The 26,547-nt window shown below is 39.5% G+C and overlaps 1 protein-coding gene across 2 annotated transcripts in view; it reads left to right on the forward strand.

Annotated features, from left to right (window-relative positions):
* The window catches only part of IWS1 (interacts with SUPT6H, CTD assembly factor 1), a 50,815-nt gene that overhangs the window by 11,759 nt on the left and 12,509 nt on the right, over window positions 1-26,547 (forward strand). For both annotated transcript variants that reach the window (XM_065880827.1, XM_065880828.1), the window contains exons 3-9: window positions 9,111-10,182; window positions 15,207-15,396; window positions 15,943-16,000; window positions 21,333-21,430; window positions 22,564-22,714; window positions 24,408-24,490; window positions 25,936-26,065. In XM_065880827.1, the coding sequence (XP_065736899.1) occupies window positions 9,111-10,182; window positions 15,207-15,396; window positions 15,943-16,000; window positions 21,333-21,430; window positions 22,564-22,714; window positions 24,408-24,490; window positions 25,936-26,065 (1,782 nt within the window). The remainder of the gene's footprint in view (window positions 1-9,110; window positions 10,183-15,206; window positions 15,397-15,942; window positions 16,001-21,332; window positions 21,431-22,563; window positions 22,715-24,407; window positions 24,491-25,935; window positions 26,066-26,547) is intronic.

Raw genomic sequence — 26,547 nt, forward strand, 5'->3', positions numbered from 1 at the left:
CTTCTTACTGTGATTGAGTGCTGGGCAGAAGATGGGAGCCCCCACTTGCGACTACATTTGCCTGGAACTTACCTTCAGCAGCAGGTAGCTGGAGGCAGAATGAGAAATGCTGATATCGGGCTCTTCCTGGGAAGACACCCTGCCCCTGGAAGCTAGAGGGAAAGAGTGCCCTTTGTTTTTGGCTGCAACAGCCTGGAGTAGAGCCTTTCTGACTGAGCTGTGAAGTTGAAAGTGAGGAATGGTCTTGGTTCAGATACCAGATACTTCTGCTTCTCTTACCAAAATTTTGTAGATCTTCTTGGATAGATGTTTCTTTATTCTCTCTTTGTCTTTAGGACCATTTCCAGGGGTTTTGAATAGTTGTTTTTAAATACTTTTAACCAGTTTCACTGGAGAGTGGGTCAGCAGAGCTTTTCATTTTCATATCAGAAGTCCTCATCTGGCTTCATTTTTATCTCTTCTAATCATTGGTCAAACCTCTCCATATTCCCCAATTCACATTCCAGAAGAACCCAGGATGCTTTACTTGTCTATTACCACAGTCTCTGTTCAGGCCATTTGGCTCTTTCATCTCACTGGGTCTCCTGCCTGTGTGTGTGTGGGTCCTGTCTGTGGCCTCCTCTGCATGGAGAGCAGCCCAGTGCTGCTTTCCTAAACAGGTGATTCTGAGTAAGCCAACTGTTGGCATTTGGAGGCAGGCCTGTATATTGCAGGACATTTAGTATCTTGGTTCCCAAACATTAAATAAAATGGTAGTAACATATCCTCTCCAGTCATTGCCAACCAAAAATGGTCCCTCGCATTCACAAATGCCCCCTTAGGGGAGAACCTAGAGCTACCCTTAGGCTGAGAACACTGAAATGGACAAATGATGTGTAGAAAGCATAAGAAAGGAAACAAGAAGTATCCAGCAATATAAAAAACTAGTGATTAAAATATAAATAGAACATTTGTAAGAATGGCAATGCGTCCATTCAGATTGTTTTCAAAGAATATTTTGTGACATGGGAGAATTCAGTGTGTTACAGCCATTAAATTAATTGTGATTCTAGATCCTTGTTTACTTTTTTAAAGTAAATTAACACAAAGAAAAGATTGGGAAGAAATTCCTTGTAAAAATTAGAAATGATGGTGATCTTTGGGTTATTAAAGGTGATTTTAATTTTCTTTATACTTTCCTGTGTTGGCACATTTAAAATCAAAGGGAGAATAGTTAGAATAACTGTCCCATCATTTTATATGGTTACCTATTTTTACTAGCATGCGTCAAATAATTTAAAATATACTTTAAAATTACAGAAAGGGCACATACAAAGGGCCATGGGAGGATGGGAGGGTGGGCTGAGTGGACTCTGAGGAACGAGTCTGACATTATTGCCAGATGGAGAAGCCGGTTAGGGGTGCTGGTGATGATTCTAGCTGGAGAGAGCCGCAGGTTCAAAGGCCTAGAATTGAGAAGGACTTGTTATATTTCAAGAATGAGTGTTGTGACCTGGAAAGTGGGATAGCTTAATGGAAGATGATACTGAAGAATTGTTTGGGTTAGATGGTATAACAGCAAATCTCTCTTAGGTGATGATGATAAAATTTTGTATTTGCATAGCTCTTCAGAGTGAAAGGCAGTGTGATGGCCACAGTGCAGTTTCATATATTGGCTTTGCCACTTAATAACCATAATGACTGTCAGCTCCTAGAAAAATTATTTCATCTCTGAGCCTTAGCTCCACCATCTTGACAGTGGGTTAAAATAATTATTATGAGGGCTAAGTAAAACTTATGTAGCAGCTCTGAAAATTGTAATAGCAGTTATGTAGGGGAGGCAAAATTTTACCCGTACCCATCTTAGGTTTTCAGCTGGAATTCTTTCACAAAAAGACATTAACAAGTGAAAAAAAACCGAGTTGATTAACACGTGCAGCATGCATCACACAGGAGAAAACTCAACAGAGAGTAACTCAAAGCAGTAGCGTAGAATTCTAGTTTATATAACATCTTCAACAAAGAGTAATAATTTTGTGGAGAAGTGACAGGACAAAGGAAAGCAGTTCTAGGCTTCCAAGGGTGACAGAGTGCGAAGGTAAATATATGGGAAGAAACTAACGTAGTAAAGTTTGTTTGCTGATTGCTCTTCTGGTGTCTTTGGGCTAATGACAGTCTGTCTCCAGTAATGGGAATATCCTGCCTTTTGAAGGAAAAGGAGGGAAGACAGAGAGAGCTACTCTTGTGTTTACTGCTTATTAATTGCCTTCAGATCAAAATTTTTATGTCAGAGGCATATTTTGAGGGGACATAATCTGATTTCCTTTAATTATTTTACAATTAGCCTCTATAGTAATTAGGCAGATTATTTCTTAGGGGGCTAGTTAAGAGTTAATCTTTATGAGGTTGAGGCCCACTGTTTTAAAGCAAAAGAGACTTACCTTATGAAATGAAATTTAAAAATAATATTCTTAAGTTTAGGCCTGGTTTCTTAAAGAAATGTATATATAAGCAATTGCAGTAATAAGTTGATTACATATTTAAATTATTTGTTTCTAGGTTATTAACATCTTTTGGGCTAGGTTTCTAAATATAGGGATATGAATATCAGGGGAGTTTTCAAGTATATTTATTCTGTGTAGAGCATTTTGAGAACTCAGAATCTTCACACAATGTTGACGGTAGGGCAGATAGGGAAAAGGGGAATGATTTTTTAAAAAATGTTTTGAATAGTCATCACTGGAAACACATTTTTTAATAAAGCAATTTGAGCATGAATGTGACCTAGTTATAACTAGTTACCAGTTCCAATTTTTTTGTTGTTTTACTTGAATATTCTCTTGGGGACTTCACTGGTAGTCCAATGGTTAAGACGCCACACTTCCAGGGCAGAGGGCATGGGTTCGATCCCTGTTCTGAGAACTAAGGTCCCACATGCTGCAAGGTGCGGCCAAAAAAAAAAAAAAAATTCTCTTGAACAGTGTGAAATTACTTGTGGGTTGTGGTCAGCTGGTTTTTATTCCACAGAAATACATTGAAGGTAATAAGCATTTAAAAATACAGCTTGTCGGGCTTCCCTGGTGGCACAGTGGTTGAGAATCTGCCTGCTTAATGCAGGGGACACGGGTTCGAGCCCTGTTCTGGGAAGATCCCACATGCCGCGGAGCGACTGGGCCCGTGAGCCACAACTACTGAGCCTGCATGTCTGGAGCCTGTGCTCCGCGACAAGAGAGGCTGTGACAGTGAGAGGCCCGCGCACCGCGATGAAGAGTGGCCCCCGCTCGCCGCAACTAGAGAAAGCCCTCGCACAGAAAGGAAGACCCAGCACAGCCAAAAATAAATATAAATAAATAAATTTTTTAAAAAAAGAAAACTTTAAAAAAATAAAATTAAAATACAGCTTGTAGATTTCATCTGCATAGAAAAGTAGTGTTCCCTTCCTGAGGTTCTCACAGGAAAAAAGTAGTATGTGGGACAATCGAGGAAGAGGTTGTTTGGAAATGGCACGTAGTTTCTCCTTGTTTTCTGACTGTAGGCAAAGCCTAGTGGGCACAACCATCCATCTGTCATTGAAGTTGGTGACAGCCCTGTTAGCTCCAACCTTACTTTGAATTGAGTAAAGATGGCAGTCTGCGGTCATTTGGATCTTTCCACAGAGAGGCTGTGCTAGTATAAGGAAAGTATTCCTATGGGGAGTAGATCAGAGCCCGTAGAAGATTCTTGTTGGTTTTTGCCGTCCTTGTTTACCCTATTTCTTATCAGTTCTTTTGATTCCATCTACACTTCTTTTTTTTGTGTTAGGTTTCAGCCTTTGTCTTTGAGTCTACCAAATTGAGGAGAAGAATATTGTTTTGCTTTGGTTCTTTTTTGTTAAGCATTGTCTTGTGGGTTTGTTTTATTTCAGTGAATTTAATTTGAGTATCTTCTGTATACTGAAGGTAAAAGATAGTTTTTTGATCTTAAGGTCATTTATTCAATCATATTATGAAGGTAAATGTGTAAAAAATCACCTTTCAGTGAAGTAGAGATACAGGATGCTATGGGGACATGTAAGAAGGAATGACTGACCAGCTCAGCCTTCATAGATGATGTATTTGAGCTGAGTCTTGAAGGGTGAATGTTTTGTAATTAATAAGATATTTTTGTTATAAATGATTAACAACATGTATTGAATGCTCACAGGCACATGCTAACTACATTACATGCATTTGGTCCTCTGAACGGCCCTCTAAGTTATAGAAACTATTTCTGACTCTGTCATATTGAGGAATTGAGGTTTTGAGAAGTTAAGAAAATTTCCCTAGATTACACAGTAGAAGGTGGCTGCGAGCTAGTGTTTGGACCCCAGGTCTTACCGACACTAAAGTCCACGTTGTGAACTGTCACATTATATTGGGCAGAGTCCATTCTACCTAGAGAGGAGGATGGAAGAGGCTTCAGGAAGGGGGTATTTTTGCCTAGTGTTGAGGTATGAAAAGGACAAGGTGAGGTAAAAGCATGGAGGTAACAGTGAAGTTAGTGGTTCCATGTGTCTGCAGTAAAATTATAATGTGCGGTTAGAATCACTTGGATTAGATGTCAAAATGCAGATTCTTTGACCTCTTCCCCAAGCTTACTGTATTAATATCTGGAGGTGAGAAGCACAAAAATCTGTATGTTTTCCTCCAAAGCTCCCCAAGTTATTCTTATGCAAAAGTTTGGGAACTGCTGCTGCAGCACATAGGGTTGATGGTGGTGAGAGGGCAGAAATGAGTCTGGAGAGGTAGGCAGGAGTTTGCTTCATCATTATAAACTTTTCTCAGAGATTATTTATTTATTTATGGCTGCGTTGGGTTTTCGTTGCTGCACACGGGCTTTCTCTAGTTGCGGCGAGCAGGGGTTACTCTTCGTCGCGGTGCGCGGGCTCCATGGGCTTAGTTGCTCCGCGGCCCATGGGATCTTCGCGGACCAGGGATGGAACTCGTGGCCCCTGCATTGGCAGGTGGATTCTTAACCACTGCACCCCTGGGGAAGTCTCCATTATAAACTCTTAGGCTTTGTGTAGACATTTTCTTTTTCTAGTACTCATCTGGAGAGCTTCTGTTTTTGACTGATTCAAAGATCAACCAGCTCTAAGATCAACAAAGGACACTGGTATACATCTTCATTTTGTTATGTGTGTGTGCGCTTGCTGTAAAGCTGGAGTTTCTCAGAGTCAAAGCCTTGCAGCATTCCAGGACCTACCCTGGATTAACAGCATTGTGTAGTAAAAACTGGATTTCCCAGATTCTTCCTTATGCTTTTAAGATGATATGTATTGACAAACTCCAAGATGAGGATTTCAAATATATCTTCTGGAACTAAGGTCCAATAAAACATGTTTTTGAAAATGCTCCTATACGTATTTCTTCATGGAATTTACTGTGTGACTTGGTGTTGAATGTTTTACCAATTTATGATGGAAGGTTAGAATGCAAGTTCAACAGTTTTGAGTTTCTTTTACTGGAAACAGGTGTCCTGAGTTGTTTGGTTCTTTACAAGGACTCCTATTTGACATTCTTATACTACTTTGTAATTTACAAATTGATGTTTGCCTTTACAGCAGTTTTATTATTTATTTTGTAATTTAAAAATGTTAATTATCTCTGCATGTATATTATGGCACTGGTCATAAAGAGTGTGTTACTGTTTGCTGAAATAAACGATCAGATCATTCATTATGGGTAACCAGAAGTTATTTATAACTACAATGTAAATGATCATAAGAGGGAAGTGTGAGGCATTATAGACATTTCTAAAGCCTCTGAGGACACTTAGAGTGCTCAATTTCTCTGACAGGTAAAATTAGGGATTTTTAAAAATATTATTAAGAAATAGCATTTAAATGGCAGCTTCTACTATTGATTTGTTGTACTCATATTTGACTTTTTAAAAACTGTATTTTGGATTTTTTTTAAGTTTGCAATTTAGACTAATTGCTGAAACCAGTCTAAAATTTTTGAGTAGTGTTTTGATAACTTTTAAGCTTAACTCTTTTCCCAAATCCTATGATGTCTTCACCTAACTGCCTTCTTTAACTTGAGTCTGTCGACCAGTACTTTCTTACTGCAGTGATTTCCCACGTTTTCCCCACTGTGCCACCCATAATGGATAGATACTCAGGATTTTATGAGACTCCTCAAAAATTGATGGGAATTCATAAGTTTCACAGTCATGAATTACATGTAATGTCCTTGTAATGGTTGCTAGTTTGGAATGCATACACCATGTGTTGGGAAGTCCAGGGTAGAGTGTAACAGATAAGTTTTGGGAAGACTACTCAGTTCATGGTATCTCTCCTTTCTTTGGGAGTGGCTCCCAGTGCTGTGCCCCTGCTCTGGCATTGAGTCACAGAGTAACGACATCCTCTGTTGCCGTGGCCCGTTAGATTCTGTCTCCTGGGAATTTAAAATTTAGATCCTGGACACTGAAATTTAGCAACGTGAGAGCTGAGTCATGTTATTGATAGTGCTCTAGTGAAAGGTCCTTGAGTTTCCTTTCCTAAGGTCTCTGAGCTGCCTTGGTTCCTACCCTTCTTGAGCCTTTAGCCATTTATTCCACTTTGATTCTGGAAAGATTGTTCTTGTTTTCTGGAGCTAGCCTGAGATGATTTCTGTTGTTTGCAGCTGAGTCACACACGAACATGTTGTTAGAGTTATGTCATGTGTGTGCCATGGAAAGCATTCCAAAAGCCAGTTAACAATTTCCCCTTTTGCCTCCTGCTTTAGTTGCCTCTGCTGGTACCTGTATGTTTCGTCTTCTGCCCTCAGTAATGCAGTTAACTTCTTAATTCAGTCATCACAAACTAATTCCCAATACCTGTTGTCTACACACCTTTTATAGCTCAGTCTCATATAGATCACTTCCGGTAGGCTTTCAGAATGTCACATACCTTCATAACAGTGCATGTTATACTGTATTGTTATGGTATATTTGGCTGGCTTATTAGACAACATTTCCTTAAGGTCAGGCACTGAGACATGTTCAGCCTTGATTCCTAGCACCTTGCACGTAGTAGACATTAAACAAATACTTGTTGAGTTAATTATTCCTCACTTTAAATTATTCTCATTTAACTTTTTATTAAATGAGAAAATTAAGTAATTACTTTCTTACACAGTAAGTAAGTAGGTAAGTAAGTAATTACTTAGTAAGAATTTACTGTGATTTTGTATATACCAGACACCATTCTGTGCTCTGAAGCACAGAGTGTGCCTTCTCAGTGAAGAAAACAGACCAAAAAATGCCTGCCTTCTTAGGGCTTACATTCTGGATAGTTAATTTTTTCTTCTATATTCTTTTAAAATATAAAAGAATTAAATTCTGAAGTATGGCCAAGAGTAAGCTTCTACCAATATATAGAATACTATATCTTGTACTGTATCAAAAGGTTCTATGTTATTTCTCCTGTCCTAATTTAATAGATAAATGCCAGTTTCATTGGGGTAGTAGGATGTATGACTGACAGGGAATCCAGTGCTATGCTGTGAGTGTCCCATGATAATAAAAGAAAAGTATCTTTGGGAAATTTGAAAAGCTTATTATTTTAGAAAGTTTCCTGAATGTGTTATACTTGAATGAATATGTATAGCAGTTAATGTATCTTTGGAACTCTGTGCTATCAAGTTGGCAATGAAATATGGAGGGAAAAAACCCTCAAACATATTTTATAAGCTTATTTTATAATTTTTTGTACTCTTTCAGAAGTTGTAGACACAACATACTTAATCTTCTTTAAATGAGCCCGAAGCAAGTTAAAGTGTGGGTTTTGTGAAAACATTTTAATGCCTTTTATCTTGTCACTGTGTATTCTCTTACTGCTTAATTATTTCATTGCGTGATATGGTGGGCATATACTTTATTAAAGGCTCTTTGTTCCTTGAAAATTGATCTGTGGTAAGTTCAGGAAATGTCCATCATATATTCTAAAGAAAAATATTTGGCTCAGGGCTTCCCTGGTGGCACAGAGGTTGAGAGTACACCTGCTGATGCAGGGGACACGGGTTCATGCCCCTGTCCGGGAAGATCCCACGTGCCGCGGAGCGGCTGGGCCCGTGAGCCATGGCCGCTGAGCCTGCGTGTCCGGAGCCTGTGCTCCGCAAGGGGAGAGGCCACAACAGTGAGAGGCCTGCGTACTGCAAAAAAAAAAAAAAAAAAAAAATTTGGCTCAGTAACTTTTAAGGGGGAAAACCCAAACACAGAAGTACTTTACTTTTTAAGCCAGAATATTAATTACCATGTTACTGAAAGTAAAGATACTATTATAGAAGGGAAAAAATTCCCCACATTCTAGTTATTAGTATTTTGGTATATTTAGTTTTATATATTTTTCTCTGCATTTAAAAAACATAGCTATAATATCAAATTTGTACCCTAGAGTTTTCAGATGACTTCATATAACATTATTTGTTAGTATAGCTAGATTAGTCAGTGTTTTCCCTAAAACTTAAACTTTTGTGCCAGGGTTACTGGATATATGTCCAAGACTGCTCTAAGCCTCAGTTTCTTATCATGAAAAATACTCTTGTGAGGAGTAAACTAGCAGGAGAGACCCTAACATGGTATTTGGCTCTATTAATTGCTCCTCTGCTCCTCTCTTCATTTGTTCAGATTCACTTGGGAGAATGTGCCCTAAGTATAATTTGGCCCTTTAAATAAAATAAAGTTTTATAGTTCTCTTCCTTGAAAGAACTTTAACGTTATAAAACCCAAGAATGTTCCTTTTTTAAGAGAACTTGGGTACATGTTTGCTTGTATGTACTTAAAGAATATATTTAGGAGCTAGAATTATATGAGGAAGTTAAGGTTTATTTTTTGTTGTTGTTTAATCTAGCTTTTCAAAGTATAAGGTACCGTAGAGTAATCTGGGGGGCTGTGCTTTACAGATTCATGAAGGCAGGTTATCGTTCCTCATTTTGGGATCTAAACCATGCTACCATTTCACAGATGAATGGCCTTTTTAAAAGTGGGATGTTTCTATATACGTATAGGATGAGAATTCTACATTTAAGCATGCGTATTCCTGCTTTTTTTTTTAAGTTGAAAATTTTTAACATTTTTACTACCAAAGCTCTTTTTGCACTTTCCTAATTTTTTCTCCCTTGATTTTTCAGAATGAACCTAGTGATCGAGAAGATGGTCTCAACAAAAGACATCATGTGACAGACTCTGAGAACGATGACCCCTCAAATCTTAATGCCAGTGACTCTGAAAGTGAGGAGCTTCAAAGGCAAAAGGACAGCGACTCTGAATTCGAAGGGCATGCAGAGCCTCCTGCGAGTGATTCTGAAAACGAGGATGCCAATCACCACGGGAGCGACTCTGAGAATGAGGAGCCCAGGAAGTTACCTGTGAGCGACTCTGAAAACGAGGAGCTGCTTAATGGGCACGCAAGCGACTCCGAAAATGAAGATGTTAGGAAGCCCCCTGCCAGTGATTCAGAGGTTGAAGAGCTCCCCAAAAGTCCTGCCAGTTACTCAGAAACAGAGGATGCTCTAAAACCCCAAGTTAGTGACTCTGAGAGTGAGGAGCCCCCAAGACACCCAGCCAGTGACTCGGAAAATGAGGAGCTTCCCAAGCCTCGAGTTAGTGACTCTGAAAGTGAGGAGCTTCCCAAGCCTCGGATCAGTGACTCAGAAAGCGAGGACCCGCCAAGGCAGCAAGCCAGCGACTCGGAAAATGAGGAGCTTCCCAAACCCCGAATCAGTGATTCGGAAAGCGAGGACCCCCCAAGGCACCAAGCCAGTGACTCGGAAAATGAGGAGCTTCCCAAACCCCGAATTAGTGATTCGGAAAGCGAGGACCCGCCAAGGCACCAAGCCAGTGATTCTGAAAATGAGGAGCTTCCCAAGCCCCAAGCCAGTGACTCTGAGAGCGAGGAGCCTCAGAAGGGACCTGCCAGCGATTCAGAAGCTGAGGCTGCCCCCAGACACAGACAGAAGCCGGAGTCTGATGAGGACAGTGACGGGGAGAATAAGAGAGAGGACACAGAAATGCAGGCTGACCCCTTTCATTCAGATGCCCATGTAGACAGGAAGCGGTTCCACAGTTCTGACAGCGAGGAGGAAGAACCAAAAAGGCCCAAAATTGACAGTGATGAGGATGAAGAAAAAGAGGGGGTGGAGGAGAAAGTAGCAAAGCGGAAAGCTGCTGTGCTTTCTGATAGTGACGATGAAGAAAAAGCGTGTAAGGGATTATTTTGGGCTGTTTATCCTTAGCTTTACTTTTATTTATTTATTTATTTACTTGGCTGCATCAGGTCTTAGTTGAGGCACACGGGCTCTCTAGTTGTGGAACGTGGGCTCCATAGCACACGGGCTCAGTAGTTGCGGCACGTGGGCTTGGTTTCCCCATGGCATGTGGGATCTTGGTTCCCTAATCAGGGATTGACCCTGTGTCCCCTGCATTGGAAGGCAAATTCTCCACCACTGGACCACCAGGGAAGTCCCTCCATAGCTTTACTTGTTGTCTAAGCTTATAACTATGAAGCATTGTTTCTTTTCCTGGAATGTTAGGTCTGTATTCTCTTATTCAACTTGATGTTCTAAAATATCACCAGGACACTGGTTTTCATTGGCAAGTGTTTCGGTTTTTTGTTTTGTTTTGTTTTTTGTTTTGGTGCTTTTGGCTGCACCATGTGGCTTGTGGAATCTTAGTTCCCCCACCAGGGATTGAACTCATGAGGTTGGCAGTGAAAGCCTGGAGTTCTAACCACTGGACCACCAGGGATTTCCCTCATTGGCAAGTCTTAATATTAAATTTCCTTTGAGTTGTTCTAGCAGCATTTGTTAAGTTCTGACTGCCTCAAAATGATAAACTAGACTGCATTGCAATGGCAATATGAAAGATTTCTATGAAAATATAAATTTTTTAAAAGATTTTTTATTTATTAATTTATTTCTGGCTGCGTCAGGTCTTAGTTGCGGCATGTGGGACCTTTCTTGCAGCTCGCAGGCTCTTCGTTGTCCGCGGGCTTCTCTCTAGTTGTGACTTGCAGATTTTCTCTCTCTAGTTGTGACGCACAGACTCCAGGGTGTGTGGGCTCTGTAGTTGTGGTGCGCGGGCTCCAGAGTGCATGGGCTCTGTAGTTTGCAGCATGCGGGCTCTAGTTGAGGTTTGCGAGCTCAGTAGTTGCGGCATGAGGGCTTAGTCGCCCCGTGTGGGATCTTAGTTTCCTGACTAGGGATCAAACCCACTTCCCCTGCATTGTAAGGCGGATTCTTTACCACTGGACCACCAGGGAAGTCCTTTTGTTTTTTTTTTTACTGGAAAGGGTAATGTTTCAAAAGAATACTTTTACATGAAAACCCAACCTTATCCAGAGTTAACTGTGGTCTCTTTTTTTTTTAATTTTTTTTTAATTTTTATTTTTTATTTTATTTTTTTTTTAACTGTGGTCTCTTTGACAGCTAATGCACTACATCCCATCTAGACACTGACTGAGCTCCCATGGGTACCTGTCTTCAGTTGTTAAACATTGTTGAATGCCCAAATTCAAGGAAGTTTCTGAGGGACTCTATTTAGAGACTCCATGTCTCCACAAAATATTCCACTCTTTACTACTTGATTACTTTTTTATGAAACATCTTTTTGGGAAAAGGCATTTCTTTATAACCCGACAGTTGTTAAAGGAGAAGGGAAAAGAGCACCACACGTGCAGTTTACTAAGGTAGATGAGCAGTGATGGATGACTACTAAGGTAGATGCAGATAGAGCAGTGATGGATGACTACTAAGGTAGATGCAGATAGAGCAGTGATGGATGACTACTAAGGTAGATGCAGATAGAGCAGTGATGGATGACTACTAAGGTAGATGCAGATAGAGCAGTGATGGATGACTACTAAGGTAGATGCAGATAGAGCAGTGATGGATGACTACTAAGGTAGATGCAGATAGAGCAGTGATGGATGACTACTAAGGTAGATGCAGATAGAGCAGTGATGGATGACTACTAAGGTAGATGCAGATAGAGCAGTGATGGATGACTGCTAAGGTAGATGCAGATAGAGCAGTGATGGATGACTACTAAGGTAGATGCAGATAGAGCAGTGATGGATGACTACTAAGGTAGATGCAGATAGAGCAGTGATGGATGACTACTAAGGTAGATGCAGATAGAGCAGTGATGGATGACTACTAAGGTAGATGCAGATAGAGCAGTGATGGATGACTACTAAGGTAGATGCAGATAGAGCAGTGATGGATGACTACTAAGGTAGATGCAGATAGAGCAGTGATGGATGACTACTAAGGTAGATGCAGATAGAGCAGTGATGGATGACTACTAAGGTAGATGCAGATAGAGCAGTGATGGATGACTACTAAGGTAGATGCAGATAGAGCAGTGATGGATGACTACTAAGGTAGATGCAGATAGAGCAGTGATGGATGACTACTAAGGTAGATGCAGATAGAGCAGTGATGGATGACTACTAAGGTAGATGCAGATAGAGCAGTGATGGATGACTACTAAGGTAGATGCAGATAGAGCAGTGATGGATGACTACTAAGGTAGATGCAGATAGAGCAGTGATGGATGACTACTAAGGTAGATGCAGATAGAGCAGTGATGGATGACTACTAAGGTAGATGCAGATAGAGCAGTGATGGATGACTACTAAGGTAGATGCAGATAGAGCAGTGATGGATGACTACTAAGGTAGATGCAGATAGAGCAGTGATGGATGACTACTAAGGTAGATGCAGATAGAGCAGTGATGGATGACTACTAAGGTAGATGCAGATAGAGCAGTGATGGATGACTACTAAGGTAGATGCAGATAGAGCAGTGATGGATGACTACTAAGGTAGATGCAGATAGAGCAGTGATGGATGACTACTAAGGTAGATGCAGATAGAGCAGTGATGGATGACTACTAAGGTAGATGCAGATAGAGCAGTGATGGATGACTACTAAGGTAGATGCAGATAGAGCAGTGATGGATGACTACTAAGGTAGATGCAGATAGAGCAGTGATGGATGACTACTAAGGTAGATGCAGATAGAGCAGTGATGGATGACTACTAAGGTAGATGCAGATAGAGCAGCGATGGATGACTACTAAGGTAGATGCAGATAGAGCAGCGATGGATGACTACTAAGGTAGATGCAGATAGAGCAGCGATGGATGACTACTAAGGTAGATGCAGATAGAGCAGCGATGGATGACTACTAAGGTAGATGCAGATAGAGCAGCGATGGATGACTACTAAGGTAGATGCAGATAGAGCAGCGATGGATGACTACTAAGGTAGATGCAGATAGAGCAGCGATGGATGACTACTAAGGTAGATGCAGATAGAGCAGCGATGGATGACTACTAAGGTAGATGCAGATAGAGCAGCGATGGATGACTACTAAGGTAGATGCAGATAGAGCAGTGATGGATGACTACTAAGGTAGATGCAGATAGAGCAGTGATGGATGACTACTAAGGTAGATGCAGATAGAGCAGTGATGGATGACTACTAAGGTAGATGCAGATAGAGCAGTGATGGATGACTACTAAGGTAGATGCAGATAGAGCAGTGATGGATGACTACTAAGGTAGATGCAGATAGAGCAGTGATGGATGACTACTAAGGTGATGCAGATAGAGCAGTGATGGATGACTACTAAGGTAGATGCAGATAGAGCAGTGATGGATGACTACTAAGGTAGATGCAGATAGAGCAGTGATGGATGACTACTAAGGTAGATGCAGATAGAGCAGTGATGGATGACTACTAAGGTAGATGCAGATAGAGCAGTGATGGATGACTACTAAGGTAGATGCAGATAGAGCAGTGATGGATGACTGCTAAGGTAGATGCAGATAGAGCAGTGATGGATGACTGCTAAGGTAGATGCAGATAGAGCAGTGATGGATGACTGCTAAGGTAGATGCAGATAGAGCAGTGATGGATGACTACTAAGGTAGATGCAGATAGAGCAGTGATGGATGACTACTAAGGTAGATGCAGATAGAGCAGTGATGGATGACTACTAAGGTAGATGCAGATAGAGCAGTGATGGATGACTACTAAGGTAGATGCAGATAGAGCAGTGATGGATGACTGCTAAGGTAGATGCAGATAGAGCAGTGATGGATGACTACTAAGGTAGATGCAGATAGAGCAGTGATGGATGACTACTAAGGTAGATGCAGATAGAGCAGTGATGGATGACTACTAAGGTAGATGCAGATAGAGCAGTGATGGATGACTACTAAGGTAGATGCAGATAGAGCAGTGATGGGTGACTACTAAGGTAGATGCAGATAGAGCAGTGATGGGTGACTACTAAGGTAGATGCAGATAGAGCAGTGATGGGTGACTACTAAGGTAGATGCAGATAGAGCAGTGATGGGTGACTACTAAGGTAGATGCAGATAGAGCAGTGATGGGTGACTACTAAGGTAGATGCAGATAGAGCAGTGATGGGTGACTACTAAGGTAGATGCAGATAGAGCAGTGATGGATGACTACTAAGGTAGATGCAGATAGAGCAGTGATGGATGACTACTAAGGTAGATGCAGATAGAGCAGTGATGGATGACTACTAAGGTAGATGCAGATAGAGCAGTGATGGATGACTACTAAGGTAGATGCAGATAGAGCAGTGATGGGTGACTACTAAGGTAGATGCAGATAGAGCAGTGATGGATGACTACTAAGGTAGATGCAGATAGAGCAGTGATGGGTGACTACTAAGGTAGATGCAGATAGAGCAGTGATGGATGACTACTAAGGTAGATGCAGATAGAGCAGTGATGGATGACTACTAAGGTAGATGCAGATAGAGCAGTGATGGATGACTACTAAGGTAGATGCAGATAGAGCAGTGATGGATGACTACTAAGGTAGATGCAGATAGAGCAGTGATGGATGACTGAGGAGCATGGGGATTCCACAAAAGAATATCCAAGCCTTTAGAGTTCTGCTACTATTAGGCAGCATAGAAGGGATTCTACTCTTATTTTCTCTGTTCTCCCAAAGGAAAGGTAGCTATTGATGCCAGTCTTCATCTTTTGGCCACTTTTTCCTATATAGGAGATAATTGTAAGATGACTCTGCGTCTTTTAGCTATGGATTTACTTTTTATTCTAAACTGTGTATCATGAGGCCTTTGGTTTTCGCCACGTACTGACATTTTAGAGCACCTGTTGTACTTAGTAATACAGTGACTGTGATGGAGTAAGATTAATGATGATTTTTTTTTTTCAACAGCAACAAAGAAGAGTCGTGTTGTCTCTGATGCAGATGACTCTGACAGTGATGTTATGTCAGACAAATCAGGCAAAAGAGAGAAGACGATAGCATCTGACAGTGAAGAAGAAGCAGGGAGAGAATTGTCTGATAAGAAAAATGAAGAGAAGGACCTCTTTGGGAGTGATAGTGAGTCAGGGAATGAAGAAGAGTAAGTGGCAGTGTAACCTGAACTTCCCAGGCTTCATACAAGGCGGTACAGAGGGGTTTGTCTTTCAGGGTTTTTAAACTTGTGTTAAAATTCCGTGTTGAGGTGTAATACAATATACCCTGCCTAATTTCATGACCTTGGGGGATTCAGGATTTTAGATCCTGAACTATTGCTGCATGCTACAACATGGATGAACCTCAAAAATATTATCTTAAGTGAAAGAAGTAAAGAGGACATGTTGTCTGATTCCACTTATGTGAGGTTCAAGAACAGGCAAAACTAATCTGTGGTGGTGGAAATCAGAGTGGTGGTTGCCTCTGGGATGTTGATAGGGGGGACTGACTAGAAAGGGCCACAAGGGAACTTTCTGGGGAGATGGAACTGTTCTGTTAGGGTAAGGGTTACGTGAATGTGTCAAAACCCATTGAGATGGACACTTGAGCTCTGCATGTTTTACTGTTTTTAAATTATACCCTATTAGAAAAATATTTTATGATTCCTATGCAAATGAGAAGAAAGCAAATGAAAGTTTTTTATATTTTCTAGAAATCTTATTGCAGACATATTTGGAGAATCTGGTGATGAGGAGGAGGAAGAATTTACAGTAAGTATTAGACAGAAAGATTTCCTCTTTGATTATGCTATGCTTTTTTTGTTTCTATGGCAGTGGGTGTCTAGTAGGAGATTCCAATAAGTAGAAATAAATAGCTATGATGTATCCAGTAGAAAAATCTAGAACAAAGGTATTCAGAAAGTGAAATAAAGGGGTCTACAAAGACATAAAAGGAAAATAACTGGCAAAATTGAATTAAAGGGAGGAAGGAACACATTAAGAGACAATGAAACGCGCTTTACAATGCTAAAGAGAAAGAATCACAGCAGTTACGGAGCTTCTGATGATAGCAATGGCACATGAGGTAATTTGGACCAGCCCTTCTGCTAAGGACAACTACAGAAGCTAGACAAAATGTTTAAAAAATCTGCTCATCATCATAAGAACTAGGTAACAAAGAATTACTAAGCCAAAAACCAGCAAAAGATAGAAACCTAAAGAGGTAAGCTCAGCATTTAGAACTGCTTTTTCTGGGATGTTCATCTACTCAAGCTGAGAGGCTAAATTTATTTTTGATTGCCTCAAGGCTTAAGAGAGAAAACTGGAAGGTCGGGGCCTGCTGAGGTTAGGGGACCCTGAAAACCCCATGCTCTGGATTGAGACTGCTAGGATTAAGGGTGAACTGGAAGTTAGAATAGCCTTTGCTCAGATTTTAGGCCATCTTTGAGTCATCTAGCAACATAGAGAACCTCAGTCTCAGAAGTTTTTTTGTTTTTTTTTTTAACATCTTTATTGGAGTATAATTGCTTTACAATGGTGTGTTAGTTTCTGCTCTATAACAAAGTGAATCAGTTATACATATGTTCCCATATCTCTTCCCTCTTCCGTCACCCTCCCTAAGTCTCAGAAGTTTGATTGCAGTGATTCTTAAACCATTGGCTGGCTCTCAGCCACCTGACATATGCAAACAGAAATCCTTTCAGGGCAAAAGTAACATCATCACAGACCTCCAATTATTTCTGTAGTTTTTCAAATACACGGTACACACTTATCTGTAACATTTAAAAAGAAACAATAGTAACAGCAGATAACAGAAATAGACCTAGGGGCTTTAGATATAGGAATTTTAGATATTGCCTTTAATATATATATGTTTAGCAAGGTAAAGGATTGAAAAGTTTCTTAGAGCAAACAGTTTTTTTTAAATACCTGAAAAAGAACCAAGTAGAAATTCTGGAACTTTGAAAATACAGTAACTGAAATTAAAAACTTGGTGGATGAGTTTAACAACAGATTAGATGTATTTGAAAAGAAAATGAGTGAACTGGAAGGTAAGTTAGAAGGAACTATGTAGAGGGACTTCCCTGGTGGCACCGTGGTTAAGACTCTGCATTCCCAATGCAGAGGGCCCAGTTTCAATCCCTGGTCAGGGAACTAGATCCCACGTGCATGCCACAACTAAGAGTATGCATGCCACAACTAAGGAGCCCACCTGCTGCAACTAAATAAATAAATAAATAGAAGGAACTAAGGAGCCCGCCTGCTGCAACCAAGACCTGCCACAACTAACTAACTAAATAAATAAATAGAAGGAACTATGTAGAATGAAGCATTGATATTAGTGTGGAATATGTAAAAAATAAAACATAAATTATGCATGAGAAGGTTTAACAGAGTGACTTGGAATCCCAGGAGAGGGGAGGAAATGTATATGTATATATATCAGAAACAATATTTAAAGAAATGCTTCATAAAGCCATAGAGTCTAGAAGTTCTACAAATTGCAAGCAGGATAAAAACAAAGCAATCTCCACTTAAACATTGGGTTGGCCAAAAAGTTCGTTCGGGTTTTTCTGTAACTTTTTTTAAAAAAATTAATCATTATTTACTTCTGGTTGCACTGGGTCCCCACTGCTGCGCACGGGCCCTCTCCCCGTTGCAGCAAGCGGGGACCACTCTTTGCTGAGGCGTGGGGCCTCTCACTGTGGTGGCCTCTCCTGCCGCGGAGCATGGGCTCCAGGCGCGCGGGCCCCAGCAGCTGCGGCACACAGGACCAGCAGTTATGGCCCGCGGGCTCCAGAGCGCAGACTTAATAGCTGTGGTGCCCAGGCCCAGCTGCCCCGCGGCACATGGGATCTTCCTGGACCAGGCCCCGTACCCGTGTCCCCCGCACCGGCAGGCGGGCTCCCAACCACTGCACCACCAGAGAAGCCCGTAACTTTTTTTAAAATTAATTAATTTATTTGGCTGGGCCGGGTCTTAGTGGCAGCACGTGGAATCTTTAGTTGTGGTATGCAGGATATTTAGTTGCGGCATGCGGACTTTCAGTTGCAGCATGCATGTGGGATCTAGTTGCCTGACCACGGATTGAACCCGGGCCCCCTGCATTGGGAGCGTGGAGTCATAACCAGTGGACCACCAGGGAAGTCCCTTTCTGTAACATCTTACAGAAAAACCTGAATGAACTTTTTGGCCAACCCAATACACCACAGGAAAATTGCAAGAAACCAAAGAAAACAGGAAAGTCTTTAAAGCAGCCAAAGGGGAAAAGATATTACATTCAGAGAGGCAACTGTTATTTTAATAGCTAACTTCTCAACAGAAGTAATAGCATCCAATAACTGCAAACTTAAAAGTTCTTTTATATTCAGTAAAAATTCTTTTCAGGAATGAAGATTCTCTGCTTATTTCATCTTACCAAAATGCCAACTGAAGGAAACACTAAAGGCAGAAAGAAAATCTCAGGTGGAAGGTCAAGGATGCAGGAAGGGAAAAAGAGCAACAAAAGCGTGTGGCTAGGTCTAAATGTGTAATGACCATCCAAAACAGAGTCACGTCTGGTGTGGTTTAAAATGCATATGAAATTAAAACATGACAACAGTGACAGATTGGGTGTTTACATGGAATTGAAATGTTCACAGGTCTTTGCAAATGTATGTAAAAGTACATTAGTAGTCTTTGGTAAGTTAGGATGTGCATTGTAATCTCTAAAAAGACTAATGGAATGTGTAACTTCCAACCTAATAGAGAGGGAAGAATGAAATAATAGAAGCTAGTCAATCCAAAAGAAAGCAAGAAAAGAGAAAAAGAAATATAGAACAGGGGGACATTCAGAAAGTAGTACATAGTAAGATAGCAGATATAAACTTTGATAATATCAGAAGTCACACTGAAATATATTAAGTGCTCCAATTAAAGGACAAATTAAAGACTGGATTTTTAAAACCAGCTATATATTAATTTTGAAATTCATCTGAAACAGAAGATAGAGTTGAAAATAAAAGGATGGAAAAAGGTACTCTCTCCAAACACTAGCCAAAAGAAAACTGGTGTAGCTTATATGAATATCAACGACGTAGACTTTAAGGCAAAAACCATTGTTCGAGATAAAGAGGGTCCCTTTATATTGAAAAAAGGGTTTAAAATTGTACCTAGCCGTGTACCTAGTAATATGGCTTTAAATATGTATAAGCAAAACAAAAATTGACAGAACTGTGAAGAGAATGAACAGATCTGTAATCTAAGTGGAATGTAAACAATGGAATAATCAAGACCAAAAAACCAGGAAAGATAGAAAAAGAAGTGTCTCTTTTTATATAATCCAGATATGAGCCCTTTGGAGATTATAAAAGATAAAAATATCTTCTGTTCAGTGGCTTGCATTTTCACTTTTTAAATGGAGTCTTTGATGAGCAAAAGTTCTTAATTTTAGTGTAAATCAGCTTTACCAGTCTTTTCGTTTATGTAGAAAGATTTTTGAATTGTAAGAAATTTTTGCCTATCCCCAAGGTTATAAAAATATTCTCCTGAGTTATTCTTTCGAAGCTTGATTATTTTATCTTTTTCATTTAGTTATATTGTCTACCTGGAATGGGCTTTTGTGTGCAGTATATATGAGATAGTCAAGATTTCCGCCCCCATTTGTAGTATCTAGTTGAACCAGACTATCCTTTTCCACTATTCTGCCATCTTTGTCATAAATCGAGTATGTATATATTTTCTAATCTGTTTCTGAAGTATCTTTTCTGTTCCATTGGTCTATCCTTGCACCATTAATGCATAACCCTTGATATTTGGTTATTTATGTCCTTTAAGGTTGTTATTCTCTAAGGTTGTCTTGGCTTTTCTTGGTTCTTTGTATTTCCATATAAAATTTAAATCAAGCTTTTGCAAAATGTACAAACTATAGACAACATTTTCTGAATGCAATGAAATTAAAAATTAGTAACAAAATTAGCACATAAAAGCACCCTTGCCACCCCCAAATTTAAAACTTACTTGTTAAATAGTTCTTGTGTTAAAAAAAGAGTCAGTACTTTCATTACTAAAGCAAGAGAGGATGAAAGTAGATGAATTTAGAGTCTAATTCAAGATGGTAGAAAAATGGTAAATAAACCTAAAGAAAATAGAAAAGAATTCATTCAACAAATATTCAAGAGCTTGTATGCCAGAGATTGTTTGGACATTGCCCTCATGGGGCTTATACTCAGTTAAGCAACATTTTACAAGCATAAGATATGTTTCTCTAGTGTGGAGAGTGGACATCAACTTGATTATGGGTTCAGTTCAGTGTAGAAAACAGCATACTAGGGGAACCATTGGGGAGGCCTTTCTAAGTATAACATGAAAGTTGGAAGCTATAAAGAAAAGACTGACCATTTAAGTTACATAAAAAATTAAAAATTATACCCAGAAAACATTACCATAAACAAAATCAAACTGTACAGATGTCAGGATTGTGCAGTTCCCGTCATGTAGCAAGGTCTAATTTCCCTAATTTTTAAAGAGATTTTCCTTACCAATAAGACAAAGATCCAATGGAAAACTGGCCATAGGATATTGAGAGTTCACAGAGAAATAGCAACAGATGGCTTTGAAACATGAGAAATGCCCAGCTTTACTCATAATAATAGGATACAGAGAAAGCTACAGAGATGCCTTTTGTTTTTTTCAGTCCAGAGATTGCAAATATTAATGCTTGATAACCTGCCGTAGTAGTGGGAAGGTGAGGAAACAGGTGAATTTGTGCTTTCCTGGAAGGAGAGTTAATTTGGTGTAACCTCTATAGAAGACAGTTTGCAGATGTTTCTCAAAATTTCAAATACACATACCTAAATATCATCAGGGAAATGTTTAAATTATGGTTGCAGTTATTTGGTGAAATCATCTAAAGCCTTAAAAATGAAGAAGGACACAAGAAAACTAATAACACTAAGGGCTAGGGTGGGAGGGAGGTTTTTTTGCTATATGTCTTTTGATATCTTCTTAATTTTTATTCTTTATGAATGTATTACTTTAAAAATGCAAAAAATTAAGAGCAGTTACATAGAAGAGAGTCTGTAATGAGGTTGCGGTAACTCCGGCTAACTTACCCTTCCTTCAGGGTTTTAACCAAGAAGATTTGGAAGAAGAAAAAAGTGAAACACAGGTAAAAGAAGCAGAAGATTCAGATTCTGATGATAACATAAAGAGAGGAAAACAGTAAGTTTGTTTTATTTTTTAAAAGACTTTATTAAAGAGAACTTTAAAAATGAAGGTAGAGACTAACAAACTTTGTTTTCCTTATTTTGGTTCCTGATTAAGTGTAGGAAAGAATCTTCCATTTTTGTTCTCCCATCTACTTCTCTATATACAGTGCTGTCCAAAAATGATTTGCTGTTATTTTTCTGTCATTTGCCCTGTGCTCAGCTGTCTTAATTTGTGGGGCTATATGGTTGCCAGGCTTTTAATTTATATCTCACCAAGTAAGTTCTTCTGAAAAATAACCTAATAAAAACTTTTTTTTGAGAGAGAGAGAGAAAGCTGATTTGGGGGTCCCAGGGGGGATGTTTTAGATACAATATATTCCTTGATTGTATTTCACATAGTTTTGTTGAGATGGTTGGAATCTATGTTCAGAAGAATCTAGTGTCACGAAAGGTGACAAACATAGAATGATTTGTTAGTTACTGTTTATAAAGATGATGCTTTAATTCCTAGTGGCATGCAAGAATTAAGCTGAATGAGTTTGGCCGTACCTTTGGAAATTATAAACCATATCATCTTATTTATATGATAGAGGCAGAGAGCATATTAGCTCCTCGTTAAGTGCAAAGATTCAGATGAAAGCTACAAAGTCTTTTTGAGGCTCTTAGCAGATTTGTAGATCTCCATCTTTATCTCAGTCACATTATGTTTTGAGAGTTACACTTCTTATCACTAAAAAACAGCGGGATTTTTTTCCCCACTTATTCTGTATAAGACAAAAATATTCAGATAATTGAAAACCACTCTTTGCCCGCACAAAAAGGCAATGCAACTAAAACTGAACCATGGATTGGCAGGCAAAACTTGAAATTTGAAATGTTCTTTTTCAGGCTAACACATGTAGGCATGAACATAGTGTATGAAGGTGTAGGGCTATTAGTATTTAATGTGTAACTGTTGGGAAGTTGAGCATAAAATTTATGATCACTTGTTCTTTTAAAAGCAATTTTAAAAGTACGTGCACTTTAAAAGAAAGTAGCACTTCACTGAGTTAGAATTAAGAAAGTTGGTGGTTCTTAACTGTCATAAAAGAAAATGTATATTTAAAAGGGAATTTATATTTCACTTAATTTTGGGTTACTGCTTAGCATGGACTTTCTGTCGGACTTTGAGATGATGTTGCAGCGGAAAAAGAGCATGAGTGGCAAGCGCAGGCGTAACCGTGATGGCGGTACTTTTATTAGTGATGCCGACGACGTTGTGAGCGCCATGATTGTCAAGATGAACGAAGCTGCTGAGGTGAGATAGGTCACTTCTAGCTTCATCTTTCTTTCTCCCACATAATTGATTATGTGACCTTTTTTCTTTTGTTTGCGAGGCATGTGGGATCTTAGTTCCCAGACCAGGGATCGAACTTGCGTCCCCTGCATTGGAAGCATGGAGTCTTAACTGTTCGACCTCCAGGGAAGTCCCTGTTTTGTTTTGTTGTTTTCGCCATGCAGCTTATGAGATCTTAGTTCCCCTACCAGCGATTGATCCCGGACCCTTGGCAGTGAATGTGCAGAATCTTAACTATTGGACCACCAGGGAATTCCCGCCATTTTTTTTTTTTTACACTTAATCCTTGCTTAAACTACATTAAAAATACTTTGTTTTTGTTTTTTTTTTATAATAAGCATTTACTGTTCTAAATTTTAAGCACGGAAATTATTTTATTTTATTTTATTTATTTATTTTTTTGCGGTACGAGGGCCTCTCACCGTTGTGGCGTCTCCCGTCGCGGAGCACAGACTCCAGACGCGCAGGCTTAGCAGCCATGGCTCACGGGCCCAGCCGCTCCACGGCATGTGGGATCTTCCCGGACCGGGGCACGAACCCGTGTCCCCTGCATCGGCAGGCGGACTCTCAACCACTGCGCCACCAGGAAAGCCCCAATAATTTTAATTTTTAAGTAGTGTGTTTTAGGAAAAAAGTGAAAAGACTAAGTATTAAGTAAAATGGGCCTTTTTAGCTGAATTGGTGTGCTGGTTTTATGGGGGAGTGATTTTGTTCTCAGGTTCTGCTAGTTTACCACAAAGTGATGTTTCTTCACATACAAAAAATTATAAACTCATATTTATTATGTTATAAACCTGTGTCATTCTTTTGTCTCTGATCAAATGATTGCATTTAACTCACTGCATTTAAAAATTCTGCTCAAATTGTAAAAATTGCCCAAGTATTATGTTTAAAAACAAGTCCTGCTCTTTTAGAGACACTTGCTGAAGTATTTATAATCCAATGACGTGTGTCTAGGACTTGTTGCAAAATTATTCAAGGGTGAAGGGAAAAGTAGCTAGAGAGATAGCTAAATAAGACTGGCCATGTGTGTTTAATTGTTGAAATGTACATGACAGGAGTGTATTATTTTGTTTTGTATGTCTGTAGAACTAAAAATTTTCTATAATTAAAAAAGTAGGGGAAATTCCCTGGTCACCCAGTGGTTAGGACTCTGCGCTCTCATTGCTGAGGGCCTGGGTTCGATCCCTGGTTGGGGAACTAAGATCCCATAAGCTGTGTGGCCTGGCAAAAAAACTAGGAAAAAAATACCCAAGCAAATACTAAAACCCTTCTTTAATAACATATTCTTTTATCTTTCTTACAGGCCCCATAGCTGCAAAATTATTCTTGATGATAAACCAAATTTTTCCATATATAATTTGTACCTTGAATGAACTCTGAAAACTTGATAGTTATGCCAATATTTTAAATTAAAATTGTTCCTCTCGATTTGTAGTTGTTAAAACTAGTTATTCTGATCGTTTTGTGGGTTTTGGCTCTGCAGAAAGTCTATTCTTTATGTAATTATTCTTTCTTGTAGGAAAAACTGTAGTGTCTCGGAAAAATTGCTACTTTATTATATTTAAAGTTTAGAATTATAGTGGTTATAATTCACTATTAACAATTGCCCTTTTTTCCTTTTTTTTTTTTCAATCTTTTTCTTCCTGGATAGGAAGACAGACAGTTGAATAATCAAAAAAAGCCAGCACTGAAAAAATTAACATTATTACCTACTGTGGTCATGCACCTTAAGAAGTAAGTATTCTGTTTTCTTGGAAAAGTGTTTCCATTTATTTATTTATTGACTACATTGGGTCTTCGTTGCTGCACGCGGGCTTTCTCTAGTTGCAGCAAGCAGGGGCTGCTCTTCATTGCGGTGCGCTTGCTTCTCATTGCCGTGACTTCTCTTGTTGCGGAGCACGGGCTGTAGGTGCGCAGGCTTTAGTAGTTGTGGCTCGCGGGCCCTAGAGCCCAGGCTCAGTAGTTGTGGCGCACGGGCGTAGCTGCTCCACGGCATGTGGGATCTTCCCGGACCAGGGATCAAACCCATGTCCCCTGCATTGGCAGGCAGATTCTTAACCACTGCGCCACCATGGAAGTCCGAAAAAGTGTTCCCTTTTAATGGAATGATATTCAAGCTATGTACTAGTATTCTAGAGAGATTAAAGAATGATTGCCTTCTGTCAATCTACAGAAAAATAATAATAGAATTTCCTAGATTATTACTTCATCACAAATTTTTCTTACACTTTGATGCATGATGCAAACAGAACAAATAGCAAACTGATATTAATGAAAGAAAAACTTGGAAACCACTTATTTTGTTCTTTATAGACTGTTTAGAGTCTGGTAAAATTGCATCTTTTTTCCCAATGTGATTGAGAACAGAGCAAAAATGCTGGGAGACTACTTGAAGCACATGTTGAATAAGACTCATGTGTCCTGTTATATCATGAATTATGTCACTGGTCCTTCTGCAGGTTCTTTTCATTGGTTTGCTCACATTCCTGAGCAACTTTGATTTCTCCTTGAACTCAGCAGTAGCCTTCTTTTGATGGCTAAAGAAGTGCATTAGTACATCAATGAGCCAGCCATATGGTCTAGGACTTTCTACTAGAAGATTGCTACCCCTATCCCAACAGAAAAAATTATCTGTGCCAGATTTCATATATATAATGTCATGTTCCCTGTTAACCATAATTGATTCTAGTACATAAAATGGAATTTGAATAGTATCAGTATTCATTGGGATTTTTTTTCTGCTAGGAGAATGGTATTCTCCCTGGTGTCCTGCAAAGAATAGCACAATTCTGGGTTCTGTCTTACTTGAAACAGTTTGAGGCTCACTATTCTCATAGATAAAACATTTTTTTTTCTTAGCTGTAATAATTAAAGCTCATTATTCTTACAGTCTGTACCATTCATATCAGCATTACCTTTTGCAATTTGGTGTGGTTTTTTTCCTTTAACACATCATCTTTACCTATCAAGTCTGTTTGTTTCTTGAAAATAGGAACTAAATTTCATATTGGCTGTTGAAGTCTATGAATAGGTGCTCAGTAAATAATGTATATGAGTCAGTTTTTAAAAGCAGTTTTTGGAAACATCACTAAATCTGTAAGAAAATCCAAAGGAAGCTACAATAGAATCAACATTCATAGACTTGACTTTTTTTTTTTTAATTCTTCCTCTTATTACAGGCAGGACCTTAAAGAAACATTTATTGACAGTGGTGTGATGTCTGCCATCAAAGAATGGCTCTCCCCTCTACCAGATAGGAGTTTGCCGGCACTAAAGATTCGAGAAGAGCTGTTGAAGATTCTGCAAGAGGTCAGAGGCAGATAATCTGACTTGTTTGCTCTTCATTAGTTATCTACTGTGGTTTGTATTATCATAACCTCTGTATTTTGCCATATATTTATATATTCTCTCTGCCACAGCCTATCAGGAGTTTTATTAGGTGTGTTTTTTAGGAACATACCAAATAAAATGAGCATAAAAGGAAGGCCTTTGGGCTTCCCTGGTGGCGCAGTGATTGAGAGTCCGCCTGCCAATGCAGGGGACACGGGTTCGTGCCCCGGTCCGGGAAGATCCCACATGCCGTGGAGCAGTTGGGCCCGTGAGCCATGGCTGCTGAGCCTGGGCATCCGGAGCCTGTGCTCCACAACGGGAGAGGCCACAACAGTGAGAGGCCCACGTACCGCAAGAAAAAAAAAAAAAAAAAAAAAAGGAAGGCCTTTTAAAACTTTGTGTGACTGTGGTATTGAAGGAAAAAAGATCTTGGAGTAGCTCTGGTTTATCTGAGAAGAGTA

This window comes from Phocoena phocoena, chromosome 7 (assembly GCF_963924675.1).
Source record: "Phocoena phocoena chromosome 7, mPhoPho1.1, whole genome shotgun sequence".
NCBI classification, from domain to species: Eukaryota; Metazoa; Chordata; class Mammalia; order Artiodactyla; family Phocoenidae; genus Phocoena; species Phocoena phocoena.